The 16,498-nt window shown below is 36.8% G+C and overlaps 1 protein-coding gene and 1 pseudogene across 2 annotated transcripts; both read right to left on the bottom strand.

Moving 5' to 3' along the window:
* Positions 1–1,182: 1,182 nt before the first annotated feature.
* Positions 1,183–9,064, bottom strand: LOC137805716 (putative mannitol dehydrogenase; annotated as a pseudogene). The gene is made up of 5 exons (XR_016519376.1): positions 8,887–9,064; positions 8,696–8,801; positions 2,072–2,580; positions 1,730–1,883; positions 1,183–1,598 (listed from the first exon to the last, which is right to left on the bottom strand). The product of XR_016519376.1 is annotated as a putative mannitol dehydrogenase (transcript).
* A 1,074-nt stretch (positions 9,065–10,138) lies between these two features.
* On the bottom strand, positions 10,139–14,048 carry LOC137808796 (stearoyl-[acyl-carrier-protein] 9-desaturase, chloroplastic). The gene is made up of 3 exons (XM_068610083.1): positions 13,611–14,048; positions 11,638–12,142; positions 10,139–10,987 (listed from the first exon to the last, which is right to left on the bottom strand). Exons 1-3 carry the CDS (start codon positions 13,718–13,720, stop codon positions 10,427–10,429), a joined length of 1,176 nt encoding a protein of 391 aa, XP_068466184.1. The 5' UTR covers positions 13,721–14,048; the 3' UTR covers positions 10,139–10,426.
* Positions 14,049–16,498: the final 2,450 nt, after the last annotated feature.

Below are 16,498 nucleotides of genomic sequence, written 5' to 3'. Positions count from 1 at the left end.
AAAGAGGAAGTTCTAATAACAAAAATGCAGAATAAAATGAATGGGCCAGGATTTTAAGAAAGTGATGGATGCATAACAAACTCGAGTGGCAGTAGCAAAAATTCTGGGCAAGTCAAATGGCCCCAGGCTCTTTAGAAAAACAGAAAAAAGGGGTATGTATATAAAACATTTTGGGCCAGAAAGCAAAATGGGCCCGAACTCAAACAAATTACCATGACTTTCTAATGCCATCTTCTTCCTGCACCTCCATCACTTCTTCAGCCACCTCCATAAATTTTGAAATTTCCAAAATCACCCTTTAATAAAAAAGATAAAAGTAAAAGTAAATGTTTTACACTACGGATTACCTAATCCAAAACTCAATTACAAGTTACAACTTCCGGATTACATAATCCAAAATCTATTTAACAAACTTCCGGATTACATAATCCAAAATCTATTTAACAACTCATACTATTGGATTATGTAATCCATAACTTATCTAAGAAAATAAATCTACCGAATTACATAATCCATAACTAAAAAATTACCACTTCTAGATTATGTAATTCATAACCTATTTAAAAACTAACAATACCGAATTACATAATCCATAACTTATTTAAGAAAATAAACCTACTGAATTATGTAATTCATAATCTATTTAGCAACTACCAATACCAAATTATGTAATCCATAACTTATTGAAACCTTAACCCTACCGGATTACGTAATCTAAAACACAAAAGTTACGACTTTTGGACTACGTAGTCCAAAACCTATTCAGAACTCATTTAAAATAAATCTATCGGATTACATAATTCGAGACCTAAGTAAACACTAACCAGATTATGTAATCTATTTAATGATCTAAAACTACTAGAATACTTTATTTTCACTAAATTCAAATTAAAAAGGAAAATCATAAAAACCTACTAACATGTGGATGAAGAGGATAACATGAATGATGAAGTACAATGTTTAGAAGAAAGATTTGGAGAAGAGATTTACCAGAGATGAGAGTTTTGAAGAAGGTGAGAGCTTTGGAGGGCGTCGTTTGGAGTAGAATATAGAGTGAATGAGCATAAATTTGAAAAGATAGGAGTAGATTAAAGTAAAAATTAAATTAAATTTTATTTTTTTAAAATATTGAAAGTATAATAATAAAATCGGTTTTATTATCGGGTGCTTGAAAAGATAGATGGAATTGCATGAAGAAGCAGTCCTTTCTAATTCATACGTATTCTCCCAAATCAATGGCAAACGACACTCTATCATGTATATCTCAAACCTATGGCCTAATTATAACTTGTTCATTTGCTTTGCAAGATTAAGAAAAGGTAGCTCTACCTGCAACTCCTCTCTAACTCCTCTTGGTTAAATCTAGGGCAATGCGCTGTATGGTTACTACTGCAAATCTCCCTAGGCAAGGACACCAGTCCAGTTGTTGTTTGGATCGTTGCTAGTGTGGTTAACATTGGCACCACCATTGCTTGTTGAAGGAGACACTGAGGGAAAGGAATTCCCAAAGAACCATTCGGTGGATGCTACAGTAACTGTCTCCCCACTTGGGCCTCCATTTATGGAACTGCCTGTCAACTGCTGGCATGTTCTCTTGGCTTCAAAATTGTAACAATATTCAAATCATTATAAAATTAATAGTTATTCCAATTGAGTAGTACAAAGGTTCTTTATACATATGTAATTATTATGTAATTATTATGTAATTATTTTCCATGTGCATGCATACCTCCAATTAAAGGAAAGGCAGATAGCTCCAAAGGCTTATATGGTAAACCAACTATGACAAGCTTCCCATGAGCCTTCAACAATTCAAGCAGAGGGAGAAGAGGATGGACTGCAAAAAATGTGTCTATTATACCATCCAAGGTACCCTTTGCAGCCTAAATCCAAAAATAGCCATCAGAAGTTCACCGATAACTGTTCCTCACAGATACAAAAGTTAAAGCATATTCAAAAATTCAAAATAGTGCAAAGTAGAATTCAAACCATACTACTTGTTAATACATGATTTTGGTCTGATAATTGGTTTTATAAAATTATTATGGAAAGGTTCGAAAAGGGTAAATACCTCCATGACATCTTGATTACGATTGATAAGAAATGAGTCAGCTCCAAGATGCTCAATGGCTTCCTTCTTTTTGTTGGGAGATGTACTGATTACAGTGACCTTAGCCCCAAAAGCTTTGGCAAACTTCACAGCCATATGACCAACGCCACCAAGACCAACCAACCCACATGCAAGCCTGGTTTGCCAATTCCAAAATATAAGAGAGGGCTATACACAGTGATCCCAGCACATAAGAGAGGAGTAGCAGCCTCAAGAGATAGGCCATCAGGAATGCTTATCACAAAGTGTTCATCTACGACCACCATATCAGAGTACCCTCCTTGTATGATGCTTCCATCAACATACTTCGATTCATACGTCAAAACCACTTTTGAACAGAAATTCTCAAGATTATCACTATAGTTGTCGCATGACCTACAAGATTGAACCATGCACCCCACACCCACCTTCTCTCCCACTTTGAACTTCTCTACCTTGCTTCCTACCTCACCTCACCTGCAATCTCGTGCCTATTTTGGTGCACAAATTATAATACAATTTATCATTAATAATACTAGTAGACTTGTATAACATGTCATGCATAAACAATAACATTTTTTTTTATGAAAAGGTAGGTAATAATTTATTAAAGAAATTATTTGCATTAAAATTGCTTGTCCACTAAGGTAAATTTGTTCCATAGATAAGATAAATATGATCTGAATTTCACTGGAAGCAGATAGGTAGCCTTTGGCTCATCTCTCTTTCATGGACCAGGATTTCATATACTCTGTGCTACCGGATGGCCGAGAAGTCGGTTAGCCAACAAGAATTACAATTAAACACGTGATTAGACACAAATAAGCCAACTTAGAGGCAAAGTATGGTTAAGGCACAATTGGGCCTCCAACTGGACCCCCAAGCAGGTCCATGACAGTCAGGGTCCATCCAGAATAGTATAAATAGGAAGACAGGCACAACATCCAAGGTAACTATTCACTCCCTACTCTCCTGGTACTTGGCTCTCGGACTGACTTAATCGTCAGAGTTCCTTTGCAGGTACCCCTTCTTTGCACCCGGAGACCGAAGGAAGACACTAAGGTAGGAAACCCAACCCAATCGAGAAGACGAGAAGATTACGACAAAAGAAAGTGTGCTACGAATTCCCGACTTTGTAAGAACATTTTTTGCGCTCACCGTGGGTCCGAAAGGAAATCCCACGAAATATCCGCATGATGACCACGACAAACATGACAGGCAACGAAAGGAACACTCAAGATGAGACCAGTCAGTCAGATCCTATGGCATTGATATCGAAAATACAAGAAGAAATGGAAATGCTGAAGAAGAAGAATGAAAAGGAGATAAAAGGGATAAAGAGAAAGAATGAGGAGGAGATGGAAACATTGCGGAAGGAGAATGTCCGGATCAAGTAGAAACTTGCTGAAAAGTTGGACATCCCGGAAACTGATACGGGAATACACGAAGCCGGAAGCTCATATCAAGAGAACACGAGGTCGACTTCGCCTAACGCTCTTAGCACCGTTCCTCGAAAAAGCCCCTTTGTTGAAGTCATCCTCGAAGTGCCCTTGCCAGGAACCTGGAACAATCCAACTTTGAACAAATATGACGAAACCATTGACCCGAATGAACATGTAAACGCGTATCTGACGCAAGTTATCTTGCACATGGTCGAAGACGCACTATGGTGCCGAATATTCCCCACATCCCTTAAAGATGCAACATTAAATTGGTTTGCTCGACTACCGGTTCAGTCCATAGACTGTTTTGACACGCTCACGACAAAGTTCGGAGCGCATTTTACTACCAGCTGTCCACACCACCTCACCTCCATCGCCTTAGTAAATATCCGGCAAGAAAAAGATGAGTCCCTAAGAACCTTTATGGACAAATTTGGCAAGATAGCTTTGAACATACGAAGCCAGAGCCCTGAAGTAGTAATGCACCACATGGTAACCTCTCGACCAAGAAAGAATTCACCCGTGAGTCCCTGCCGAAAGCATGTTAAAAACTTCTCAGCCAAGGAAGAATTTACCAAAGTGAATCCCTGCCGAGAGCACGTTAAAAACCTCTCGGCCAAGGAAGAATTCACCAAAGTGAATCCATGCCGAAACCTAAACCTCCCTAAAATCATAAACCCTAAAACCGTAAACCCTAAACCATACACTATAAACCCTAAGCCATAAGCCCTAAACCCTAAATCCTAAGTCCTAAGCCCTTAGCCTTAAGCCCTAAAACCGTAAGCCCTAAGCCTTAACCCCTAAACCCTAACCCCTTAGCCCTAAACCATAAACCCTAAACCTTAAACCCTAAACCCTATAAAAAGGGAACCCTAGCTAGAGCAGCTGCAATCAAATTCACGATAGCTCTGGATCACTAGTCCTCACCAGCCACCATCGAGTATTTTCATCTTCCATCAAAATGTTTGAAGTCCATCTCGTGAAAGGAGACATTATTCTGAAGAACCTTTCGAAAATGATGAAGGAGTTAGTCGAAGTCGCCAGTTTCCACTGCTTCTCCTCGGGAGGAATCTTCTTCGATACTATGTATTCGGACAATTTAATCGTCAACTTTATCCTCCGATCTAGGGGGTTTGTGCACTACCGTTGCGACCGCGACATCATCATGGATATGGATGTTAACAGCTTGGTTGGAGTGCTAAACTATGCGGATGATGATGACACCATCACCATTAAAGTCGATGACGGTTCCAACATCGTGAAATTCACAATTGAGAACCCTGGTACGTGATTTAGTTTTTTTTTTATTGACGAATTAATTCACTTTGTTGTTCTTTAAAGCACGGGATAAGATTTCCCATTCCGAGATGTGGCTGGTGTTGATGGATATTGCTAAACCGGGTATGATACTGCCGAATGCGGACCCAGAGTATGAGTATACAGCCATGGTTAAGATGCGATCGTCCGTCTTTGCTAGGATCTGCAGTAATATCATTAGTATTATCGGTAGCGAAGAGGTTGTCATTATTGTAAACAAGAAGTATGTAACATTTTCCTGTCAAGAAAGTGATGGTTTTGGACCTGCAGAATATATCTGTAGGGAAAATACTTTGCCCAATGTGAGATGATAAATTGTTTTATTTTAGTCTTTGTTTCCATTTTTTTTGTAGTTTATTAAACAAATCATTCTTGTGTTATTCCTTAATGTTAATGGTTGGTTAATATTGCAACCTGAAGAGGCTACTCTCATTGATGTTACACATGACAGACCTGTGTCAGAGACAATGATACTCAAAGCGAGACACATCAACTATCTGATAGGTCGTGAATACGACGTTGAAGCCCTTGCTAATTACATAAGTATGAGAATCACCCCTTCTAATCATCTATTCTCTGTTTCTGCTTGTTTTTGCTTTGTGCATGATTTATCTGCTTTCTCATGCCGTAATTTAGCTTGTGCCTAACTCTTACTGCGTTTGCCCTCTTGATACAGATTCAAAAATACATAAGCAAAGGAGATGGAAACTTGCCCAAGTCATGAAGTCTGTTTCACCCAAAAGGGGGTGGGGTCTCCATACCTCCAACCTCTGAAAACGCCCCCACCTCCCCCACCCTTCGCCCCCAAAGTCCACTTCCAACATCAACTCCCCAAACTCTACCCTCTCCAACTCATTCTCCAAACTCACCACCTCCCATAGCAGTCATGCCTCTTGCACTAGCCGAATCCACTGCTACACCAAACCCCCTTGATAAAGGTAAAAGGGTGGTGGTGGTTCCTTCTGAGAACGAAGACGAGTTTGCTGAAGGACAAATCTTCAAGAGAAGAATGACCACCTGGGCGGCCCCCCAAGTCGTTACCTCCACATCCTCTTCCAACCATGACGCTGACTCGCTAAGGGAGCACCCTCCAAGCACCACCTCTCCCTCACAACCAATGGCCTTGGAGGGTGGGATTGAAACTGAGCTCACATCAGCTCCACCACCTGCTCCAGAATTTTCCATGCCAATCCAAGAAACGCTAAGGGGTTACCTGGAAAAATTGTCTCCACGCAGCCTACCTGAAGGGTCCAAGAAGGAAGGCATGAACTACTACATGGGTGCCTTCATTGCTTGTGCCAACACCTGACGCGAGCAAGCTAAAGCCAAAGTTATTGAGGCCTCTGCCCTTCAAGCTTTGGAGAAAGCAAACACCTCGCTGAAAGAGGAAAAAGAGACCTTGGTCCGTCGCTGGGAGCGCCAAAAGGAGGCCTATAAGGATTTCTTGAGGCTAATTCAGAAGGCCAAGAAAGATGCCAACAAAAGGCTGCATGAGGCGGGGCAAGCCCATGCTGAACAACTTGGGCAGCTGGTGCCCCTTCACGTTAAAATGAGGTGGGCAGCCTTTGGCCCATCTCTCTTTCATGGACCAGGATTTCATATACTTTGTGCTATCGGATGGCCGAGAAGTCGGTTAGCCAACAAGAATTACAATTAAACACATGATTAGACACAAATAAGTCAACTTAGACGTAAAGTATGGTTAAGGCACAATTGGGCCTCCAACTGGACCCCCAAGCAGGTCCATGACAGTCAGGGTCCATCCAGAACAGTATAAATAAGAAGACAGGCACAACATCCAAGGTAACTATTCACTCCCTACTCTCCTGGTACTTGACTCTCGGACTGACTTAATCGTCGGAGTTCCTTTGCAGGTACCCCTTTTTTTGCACCCGGAGACCGAAGGAAGACACTAAGGTAGGAAACCCAACCGACAAATCGAGAAGACGAGAAGATTATGACAAAAGAAAGTGTGCTACGAAGTCCCGACTTTGTAGGAACATTTTTTGCGCCCACTGTGGGTCCGAAAGGAAATCCCACGAAATATCTGCATGGTGACCACGAAAAACATGATAGGCAACGAAAGGAACACTCAAGACGAGACCAGTCAGTCAGATCCTATGGCATTGATATCGAAAATACAAGAAGAAATGGAAATGCTGAAGAAGAAGAATGAAGAGGAGATAAAAGGGATAAAGAGAAAGAATGAGGAGGAGATGGAAACATTGCGGAAGGAGAATGTCCGGATCAAGTAGAAACTCGTTGAAAAGTTGGACATCCCGGAAGCTGATACGGGAATACACGAAGCCGGAAGCTCATATCAAGAGAACACGAGGTCGACTTCGCCTAACGCTCTTAGCACCGTTCCTCGAAAAAGCCCCTTTGTTGATGCCATCCTCAAAGTGCCCTTGCCAGGAACCTGGAACAATCCAACTTTGAACAAATATGACGAAACCATTGATCCGAATGAACATGTAAACGCGTATCTGACGCAAGTTATCCTGCACATGGCCGAAGATGCACTTTGGTGCCGAATATTCCCCACCTCCCTTAAAGATGCAACATTAAATTGAGACCTCTGTAAACACAGAAAAAGAACTTTATGGACCTTCTCATGAACCCCCACACATATTTGGCCTCTCGGGTCTCCTCACCTTCATACCCACTCAATGACAAAGACACTGTCGATTCCATACTCTCCCGACTTAAAGGACCGACAACACGGGAAGAATCCTCAACACTCTCGGCATCACTAGAAACAACATCTTCGACCAATGGCCTCCTACTCAGACCCCCAGATACTGACGAAAATAAACTGGTAACCGAAAGAGAAGACATCGTTACCTCTAGAAACTCTTCAACCGACAGATAAAGATTGCAAGAATAGGGTTTTCGGTTCTCGGAGCTAGTTATGATAAACGCAAGAAAAATCTGGTTCACTATGACCCCTATTTATAGTGAAGAAAATGAGAATGTGAACTGTCACGTGCATCCTCCACCGTTAGATCAACCTCCAATCAACGGTGCAGATCAACCCTCGTTTCTCTCTCTCTCTCACGTCACGAAACCTCACACACCCCAAGTACAATAGCCACACCTTACTCGCCCCATGAAAAAGATATGGTTCGCCAAACGGCAGGCCACAAGGTCTAGCACTCACATCAACTACCGGCTATTCAACCTAGCGGCCTAAAACATTTTCCGAAGCGCACTTAAGACTCTGCGTTACGTTATGACTGCATTCGAGCCTGAAGCATATGTGCTACCGGATGGCCGAGAAACCGACAAGAATTACAATTAAACACATGATTAGACACAAATAAGCCAACTTAGATGCAAAGTATGGTTAAGGCACAATTGGGCCTCCAACTGGACCCCAAGCAGGTCCAAGACAGTTAGGGACCATCCATAACAGTATAAATAGGAAGACAACCACAACATCTAAGGTAACTATTCACTCCTTACTCTCGTGGTACTTAGCTTTCAGACTGACTTAATCGTTGGAGTGTCTTTGCAGGTATCCTTCTTTGCACTCGGAGACCGAAGGAAGACACCAAGACAGAAAACCCAACTGACAAACTGAGAAGACGAGAAGATTACGACAAAAGAAAGTGTGCTACGAAGTCCTAACTTTGTAGGAATATTTTTCGAGTCATAATCTTATGACTTAAATTAGAAAACAATATAATTAACATTTCTTTTTCATCTTTTCAAATCATACTGTGAATTATTTATTTCAATAGATTTACAGAACTCTTTCTTGTTTCAGAAATAAAAGGCAAAAGTGAAGACAATATTTTGTGTTTGAAGCTTGTTCAATAGACTTCAAAAAGTGGAGGAAGCATACCCGGGTAAGAGTGGATAAAAGGATTGGCCCCATTGACTCTTTGCATTATGGAGGTCGGTGTGGCATATACCGCAGAATAACACTTTGATTGCTACATCTTTCTCTCCTGTTTCCACACCCATTAGAAAATAGAACATGAGAAGCATGAAACATTTTTGAAGTTGAGGAATTGAAGAAGTTGAAATGAGAACCTTCTGGTGAAGATGAAGGGGGAGAGAACCCCAGATGTGTCTCTAGCTGCCCATCCAAAAGCCTTCCTTGAATGCTGTGTAACAGCCATTTGAATGAGTTATCCTGAAAAATTGTGAAGGAAAGGAAGTGAAGCAGCACGGTGTAACTTAAAGGCACCAGAGACCCAATCACTATTATGAATTAACTGTTGAAATATGTGTTCGTTGAGATCGTGAAGATTATACATGTTGGAATAAATAAACCAATTATCTAAAAATTAAAAAGTATTTTAATGTTACTTTTCAAAAAAATCTTCTTTCTGCTGTTGCATTCATATCCACCAATTGGCATGCCATTGACTGGTAAGTTGATTTGCCAAACACCTATAATTTTGTACCTGCTTCATCGCAATTAATAATATTATTGTCAAATATTACACTCATTTATTTTTCTGTGGAAGGGTAGGAATATTTTTCACTTATTCGCAAACTAATATTTAAAATTAAATGCTTAGTTAAAAACTAATATATATATATATATATATATAAGAATTTGAATACAAAGTTCATCAAAATTTATCTCTAATTTAAGAAAGACATTAGAATACAAAGTACCTGAATTAAAATAATTAAAATACCTATAACGATAATTTAGATTACCTAAACCCCAATCTTCTCCTAAATTTGGGTGCTACAACATGTTCGAACCAAACTTTTAGATTGTCGAATAAGTTTTTTCTTAATTTTATCATGATAATTAGTCTTAAAGATAATATATATTTAAAATCAAAATACTTGAATATAAAAAGTTATACCCTAAACCCCAACAATAATTTATAAACCACAAACCCTAATTATATCATAATTATATCATCTATCCCCCTCATCAAAATGAATATGTTGATGTGCGAAGTTCACTGTAGAGAAAGTATTATGACCAAGGAAAAAGATCTTTAGACTATTTTTAAGCATATAAAAAGTTAACCTAAAGCACATAAGTTAGAATATAAAACACAACTTTTGTTTGCAAGCTTCTCGCATTAACGTTGCGTATGCAAATATGAGTATACTAACAAATCATATATCCCACCAAAATTACATGTAATTTGACAGAATCACACGCAAGAAGATTGCCTAGTAGCCGTAGTGAAAATTAATCTGGTTAGTGCATGTCTCGGTTATCCTATTGCAAAATGGCAAATAAGCAAAAAATGGTCGCTACACACCATCATCAAACCAACTTCTACTATGTGGAAATATATCCAACCACAGATGAACTAAATTTTCTTTATCATCAAAATTGCCAGAGAAAAACGTTTTGCTTATGCTTCAACAGACATCACTACCACAAATAAAAGGGAAACAAAAAATAGCATTTCTAATACTACAGTTGCCCCTAACTGCGTAACTTGCGAACCATGCAAGAACAACTGTTTCACCTTACAGTGACATATAGCAGACCAAAAAAAGAGAAGAAAAAAATTGACAAACTGCATTTTCAACTATTCAACATCTCTCAGAACGGTTTTGCAGGAACATTCACGATGCTTCCTTGGTGCGTTTAGAGTAGTACTTCCCTGTCATGAATCCAACTGAACCGAATTTTTGATGACTCCTTGACTCTTGCTTGAGCTCTCTCCTCTAACCTTCTGATTCTTGGTGGCAGCCCACAAACGTAATCCTGAGCCTTCCTTCCCTCACCTGATAGTCCTGTTAGATTCTCCACCTTCCACCTCCCCACCAGAAATTCAAGTATATCAGCATAGTCCTTGGCAGTGTAGACCCCAATGCGCTGGGCCACTGCAGAGTAGTTATCGAAGAGGTTGTCATCATGGCCATCATACATAAGGTGTGCTGGCATGGCAATTTTCTTCCTCATCATGTCTGCAAACGCCATAACAGTTCCATCAGGATCAACCTCAAACAGCTTTTCCACTATCTTTGTGTATGCAGTCTCATGGCGTTTCTCATCCGAGGCAATCATGCCGCAGATCTGGGCCAACTTTATATCACCATGCTCCTTAGCAAGCCTGGCTGTGTTTCCATGGGATATGAAGGTTGCCCGCTCTTGAAATGAAGTGTAAATGAAACCAAGGTAGGGACTGTTCTCAGTGCGAGGATCCTATCCATCAATATCAATCAGTCAAGGAAGGACAATACTAGAAAAGTGAGAAGCGAAGCTATGAAAAGTCAATTAGTTTTATGACCTCAGAGCAACATAATGCTGTATGTCATGTACGATCTGCTTGCATAAACTTCTTCACAAACATTTCTATAAGAAAAATAAAATAAAATGCGTTTCTTCATAGCTAAAAAATAGCTTATGCATTAGTTATTATGTAGAAGTTATCTACTCTACTATTAGCTTCTCTAAAAGATGATTTTTTAACTTATGCATAAGCTAATTTTGGCTTATAGAGAAACTTATTCATTTTTTCTACTCCTAAAAGTACTAGTAGAAAAATTTATCCAAACAAGCTCATGAGGAATTTCAAGAAAGTTGAATCCTACTCTATTAATCTAAACATTGATTTTGACAAGGTAGATCATATGATAGTTCAAAGGCATTCGTGTTATGATTTTTGCAGACAGAAAGACATTAATACATCTGGATGCATTAGATAATAAAATTTATATTTCAGGCACTTATTCAACCGGCAACCCCCCGCCCAACAGTAGTATCTGTTAAACGGCAAGTATGAGTATGTTTCATTATGAGAACTACAATCGCTGAAGGCCATGATAGACTACGGAAGATGTATAAGATCTTACCATTCCAGATCCAATCAGGTACTGAATTGTCTTCTCAATTTGTCTCATGTCAACTCGTCCACATAAGTAAAGATACTTGTTAAGAAGATCACCATGTCGATTTTCTTCAGCAGTCCATGCCCTTGTCCAGACTGCCCAGGAAGTAAGGCTAGCGCCTGTTTCATCACGAACTCCATCCAATGTATTTAACATTGTTTGGTAAGTAGGAAGGGCTTCCTCTGTGATCATGTCTCCAACCAGAACAACAAAGTAATCATCTGGAAGCTCCTTTGCTCTCTCTCTCAGTTCCTTCACTTGCTCGTCAAATCCATCTGCAGAAGGATCTGGTAAAAAATCCTGTGGTTGCCAACATTTTTCTACAGGTTTAAGAAGAGTCAAGATGTTCTGGTCAGCCCAATCCTCCAACGATTTGAAAATCTCAATCTTCTGGGGAGGCATAGAATGGGTTACTTGAACATGCACTTCTCTCGGAGGCGTGAAAGGCTTCTTAATATTTTCAACCTCTCTACAAAAATTCAAATGACTTTTAGAGAAATAATACAGCAACTTCTGAAATGATCATGCTGGTAAATTTGATCTCCAAAGTGAACAGTATCGTTAATAACAACCACAATCGTATACAACCCGCACATATACAGGCCTATATCATTTCATGGACATCAATATCCAATAGAATAAAAATGACTATTTTACAGAATGGGCAGTTTGCAAAGTGTCCTACAAACAGTAAATCAGTTTCGATGCATCAAGACAGATGCCCATGTCTATGCAACAAAATGGAGACACTACACTCACAATTAACAGGTCTAGAGTAAGGATGAATGGTGGGGATCGTAACTTCAATTTGGGGAAAAAGGTTCAATTTTGGCAAATAAAGTAGGACCAGTTGATGCCCGAGTTAAATCTAGTCACATGATCACATCACTGCAGTGGCCGCATTGGACACCCATTTTTTTGTTTAAAAACATTATTATGCATCACCTGTTATGTACCTGAGCATACCCAATTAGTACCCACACCTAGCATGTGCATGGCTCACAATATGAAGCGCACATGCATCACGATCAACACAAACACCAAACAAAGTCATAAATGGACAGTTTCACCGAACGTGCCTACATCATACCAAGGCTATTCAAATTTTCGTCCAAAAAACCCAACCAACCGGCAACACAAAGTTTTGGAGCAGCCATTAACAATTTCGAACTGTTACCACACTTTTCAATTCACCCCCAACAAGAGAATCATATTGGCAACAATCATCAATCAAACTAACATACGCATAAAGTAAAGGCTAAAGAGCAGAGACCACATATCAAATCAAGCAGAAGGTAACGAAGACACAACAAGCTCCACTATCCGTGGTTGAGTTTACACATACTCAACTCGAAACTGAAGAAAAAGAAAAAAGAAAAATCCCAACAATTAACGAACCCAAAAATTTAGTAATCGTACTTCCCTTACAAAACAATAAACGAAAGTTAACAATTCCGACAGGGAAGGCAAAAAAAATAAGTGCAAAATGGTTTAACAGAAGAAGAACCATGCAATTTTTTTCTTAAACCAAAAAAAAAAAAAAAAAAAAATCAGGAACGGGTAACAACAGAATCATATGACGAGACAGAAATAGATCAAAAGTGGTGGGTATTGTGGTAGGCCGAAACAAAGTTCTGCACGAAATAAGAATCCATTTCCAATCCTGACGAAGCCGTGTTGAATGAAATGGAAGCAGCACAAGCATGAGAGTAGGAAACGAAACATGGGGAATGGGGGCAACGAATAATGAATATGAAAAGGTGGAATTAGAAAAGAAAGATGAAAAAACAATAGAAGGTGTGTTAGGTTTGGTTTGAGGCATTATAGAGATAGGAAAAGCAGAGAAGAAAAAGAAAGAGCGAAATGAAGGAAGTGAAAAGAAGGAGGAATGCATGATTTGAGTTAAGAGAAGAAGATCTGAGAGTTGGAGAACTGACTTGGAACCGGAGCGGAGAGTAGAAGCCATGCGGAACTTGGGAGATCTGAGGCTGGCCATCTGAGGAAGGGCGAAGGATTGGGTCGGAAGAGGATTGAGTCTGAGAGCCATTCTTGTTGGAAGATGAAGATGAAGATTACTCAGAAATTGTGTGAGAAGAACGAAGCAGCAACGAATGAAGCAAAGAGAAGAAGAAGAGTGATGTGAGGCAGCAAAGGAGGAAAGTAGCGAGTGAAAGGGGCAAGAAGGAGGACAACCACTTAATGGATCCTTCAGGCAGATCAATTCAGGGATACATTCGTCTTTTTTCTCTTCCTCCCTTCTAATTACCCTTTTACCCTTTCTCTCCCTCTTTAACTAATTCTATCTAACAAACAATGAGTTTTAAAGGTAAAGTTAAAACAAATCAGTTTTTCTTTCAAAAGAGGAGCAAGGTCCCAAAAAAATGTTAGATAAGCAACTTCTCATAAACAGAATATTCTTTCTAGGTTTTTACTGAACAAATTTGGACGTCCACGTGGGGTTTGATACAAATCATGTTTGCACACTATGTTAGTAAAAACAATTAATAATATCTTTAGTATATTATTTTTTAAATTTTATATTATTAATTGAAATATATTGAAAAATATCAATTTTATTGGTCCAGTTTTTATTTAATAAATTCCACACATTTTTTTTAGTTACTAACCTTCCTGAATTATATTCGGGGAAAGGAATATAGTTAATAATTTTTTTATTATAATAGCTTCTTAGCTATTAAAGAGTTAAGAATTAGTTAATGAGTTGAATCCAAAATTAAAATTTTAGGAGAATATCAATGTTTGATTAGAATGTACTTATCTTTTAATTCAGTCAGATTAGTCTTACTAAAATCTTAAAACATGGAAAAAAAAATAGTGTCTTTGAGTACCGCAACATAAATTCTTAATTTTTTTTAGCTTAATTATAATTTTAGTTTTTTATACTTTGCAAAATTTATAAAAAAAAATACATTTCTATTTCTTTAATTTTTTTTGACATACTTTTTAAAAAATTTAATTATTTGTTATTCATCTCGTTTTATTGACCTAGTAGTAATCATATCACTTAATATACTGTAATATACTTGTTTTATGCTAATACTTTATATAAAAATAATAATTCTTATATTATTATTGACAATATTTCTACAAAAATTATAAAATTAGAATGTCTTGATACTGGTCCTTTTACGGATATTTGATTATTTAAGAACACCATACTTGTTTTCCAATAAATAATTGACATAGGACTCTAAACAGTAAAATAATTTTTTTAAAGACAAAAACTAAAAAAACTAAAAGCATTAAACATGTATTATAAGGATGGAAAATATATTTAAGTATTTGATTTAATTTATAATTAATTAAACAATATAAGTTAGCTGAAAGTTTTGTTGTATTAGGTTAACTACTGCTGTAAAATAAACTTTCAGATCAGCAAAAATAAACTGAGATTAACAATACCTTATCCTTGTATTATGAAAACTGTTAGTATAACAATTAATATGTATTAATTAGTTTATTAAGCTCTTAAAATATTTTGGTATTTGATTGTATTGCACCTCAACTGCAAAATGTCTTATCACACACAATGTTGATGGTACAACACCTAGGAAAAAAAAAGTCTTATAATATAAATGTTGCAACCAGATTCATTAAACTTTTAAAATCAATTTTATTATTTCAATATTTGAATTTTGACACGGAATATGATGTCATATTCAATTATTTTTATATTTAACTTGTAAATATTAATGCATCAGAAAAATATTTCCTTTTGAAGCAAGAAAAATAATACTCCCTCTAAACGCAAATATAAACATTAAAAAAACATGTTTAATCATTTCAAATATAAACTAGTTTAAATTAATTCAATAACATTTAATTTTAATATTTTTAAAATATCCTTAAATTTAAACTCAAAAATAATCTCTAATAAACATGGTTAATAATAATTTAAAATATTTTTTTGATAAAATGAAAATTAAATAAACGTAACTAGCATTTATAATTAACATGAACATTTTTTTTGCTTACTGTATAAACTTGATGAAATTTCACACATTTAAGATTTTTAATAAGAAAAATAGTGAAAAAAATGTAATAAAATATTTACTTTGTCTCTTTTTAAGGTTGTTTAAGGTTTATTTAGAAAAAGTAAGAAAGTAATAAATTTTGTTAATCTTAATAAAATAGTTATAAGATTTTTTTATTTTACTTTTTTATGTAAATATGTGTATATATATATTAAAAATTATATGAAAAACAAGAATATAAATGGATAAAAGAATAATTAGTATTGTATTGAATTTAAAAATGAAAATTAAATAGAAATAAAAATATTTTAAAAGTCTAATCATTAAAAAGGAATTGAGAGGGAATAACAATTTTTTTTTTTGCTGATTCGCTTTTGGATAGAGGGAGCATAACAATAAATACTGTTTATAAGAATAATTACTCCTTCCATATCTTTTTATGTGTTGTTAAAGGTTATACTTTATACTTTACAAATTTTAAATATCAATAATATATATATAGTATATTAGAGTGAAAAATAATTTTTTTTTAAATTATAGTGAAAAAGGAAACATAAATAGTATTCACTTTATCATAATTAATAGCAACACATGTGTCCAGGCTTTTGTAAGACCTGGAATATTCTTTAGAGATATAGTTAATATAATTTAAAATAGATAAAGAATAGAGCATCTATAGGTTATAAATATTTATTATTTATTTAATAGAAATAATTTAAAAGTATATTTTCTAAATTCTCTTTAAGATTAGAGCTTGAGAAGTAATTTGTTGTATTGTGAAATATATTCCTAAGTACCAAGTGAAAAATCTAGTTGACGGTTGTTCAGTA

Source organism: Phaseolus vulgaris, chromosome 3 (assembly GCF_051622355.1).
Source record: "Phaseolus vulgaris cultivar YP4 chromosome 3, ASM5162235v1, whole genome shotgun sequence".
Lineage (NCBI taxonomy): Eukaryota > Viridiplantae > Streptophyta > Magnoliopsida > Fabales > Fabaceae > Phaseolus > Phaseolus vulgaris.
This window is presented reverse-complemented; position numbering and strand designations above follow the sequence as displayed.

Bases quoted from the DNA above. Each gene is read 5' to 3' on its own strand.
- LOC137808796 (XM_068610083.1), bottom strand. From the start codon at position 13,720: ATGGCTCTCAGACTCAATCCTCTTCCGACCCAATCCTTCGCCCTTCCT. The intron at 12,143-13,610 runs GTCAGTTCTCCA...GAATTTTTGTAG, and splicing joins ACTCTCCGCTCCGGTTCCAA to AGAGGTTGAAAATATTAAGA. The intron at 10,988-11,637 runs GTAAGATCTTAT...ATTGATGGATAG, and splicing joins ACCTGATTGGATCTGGAATG to GATCCTCGCACTGAGAACAG.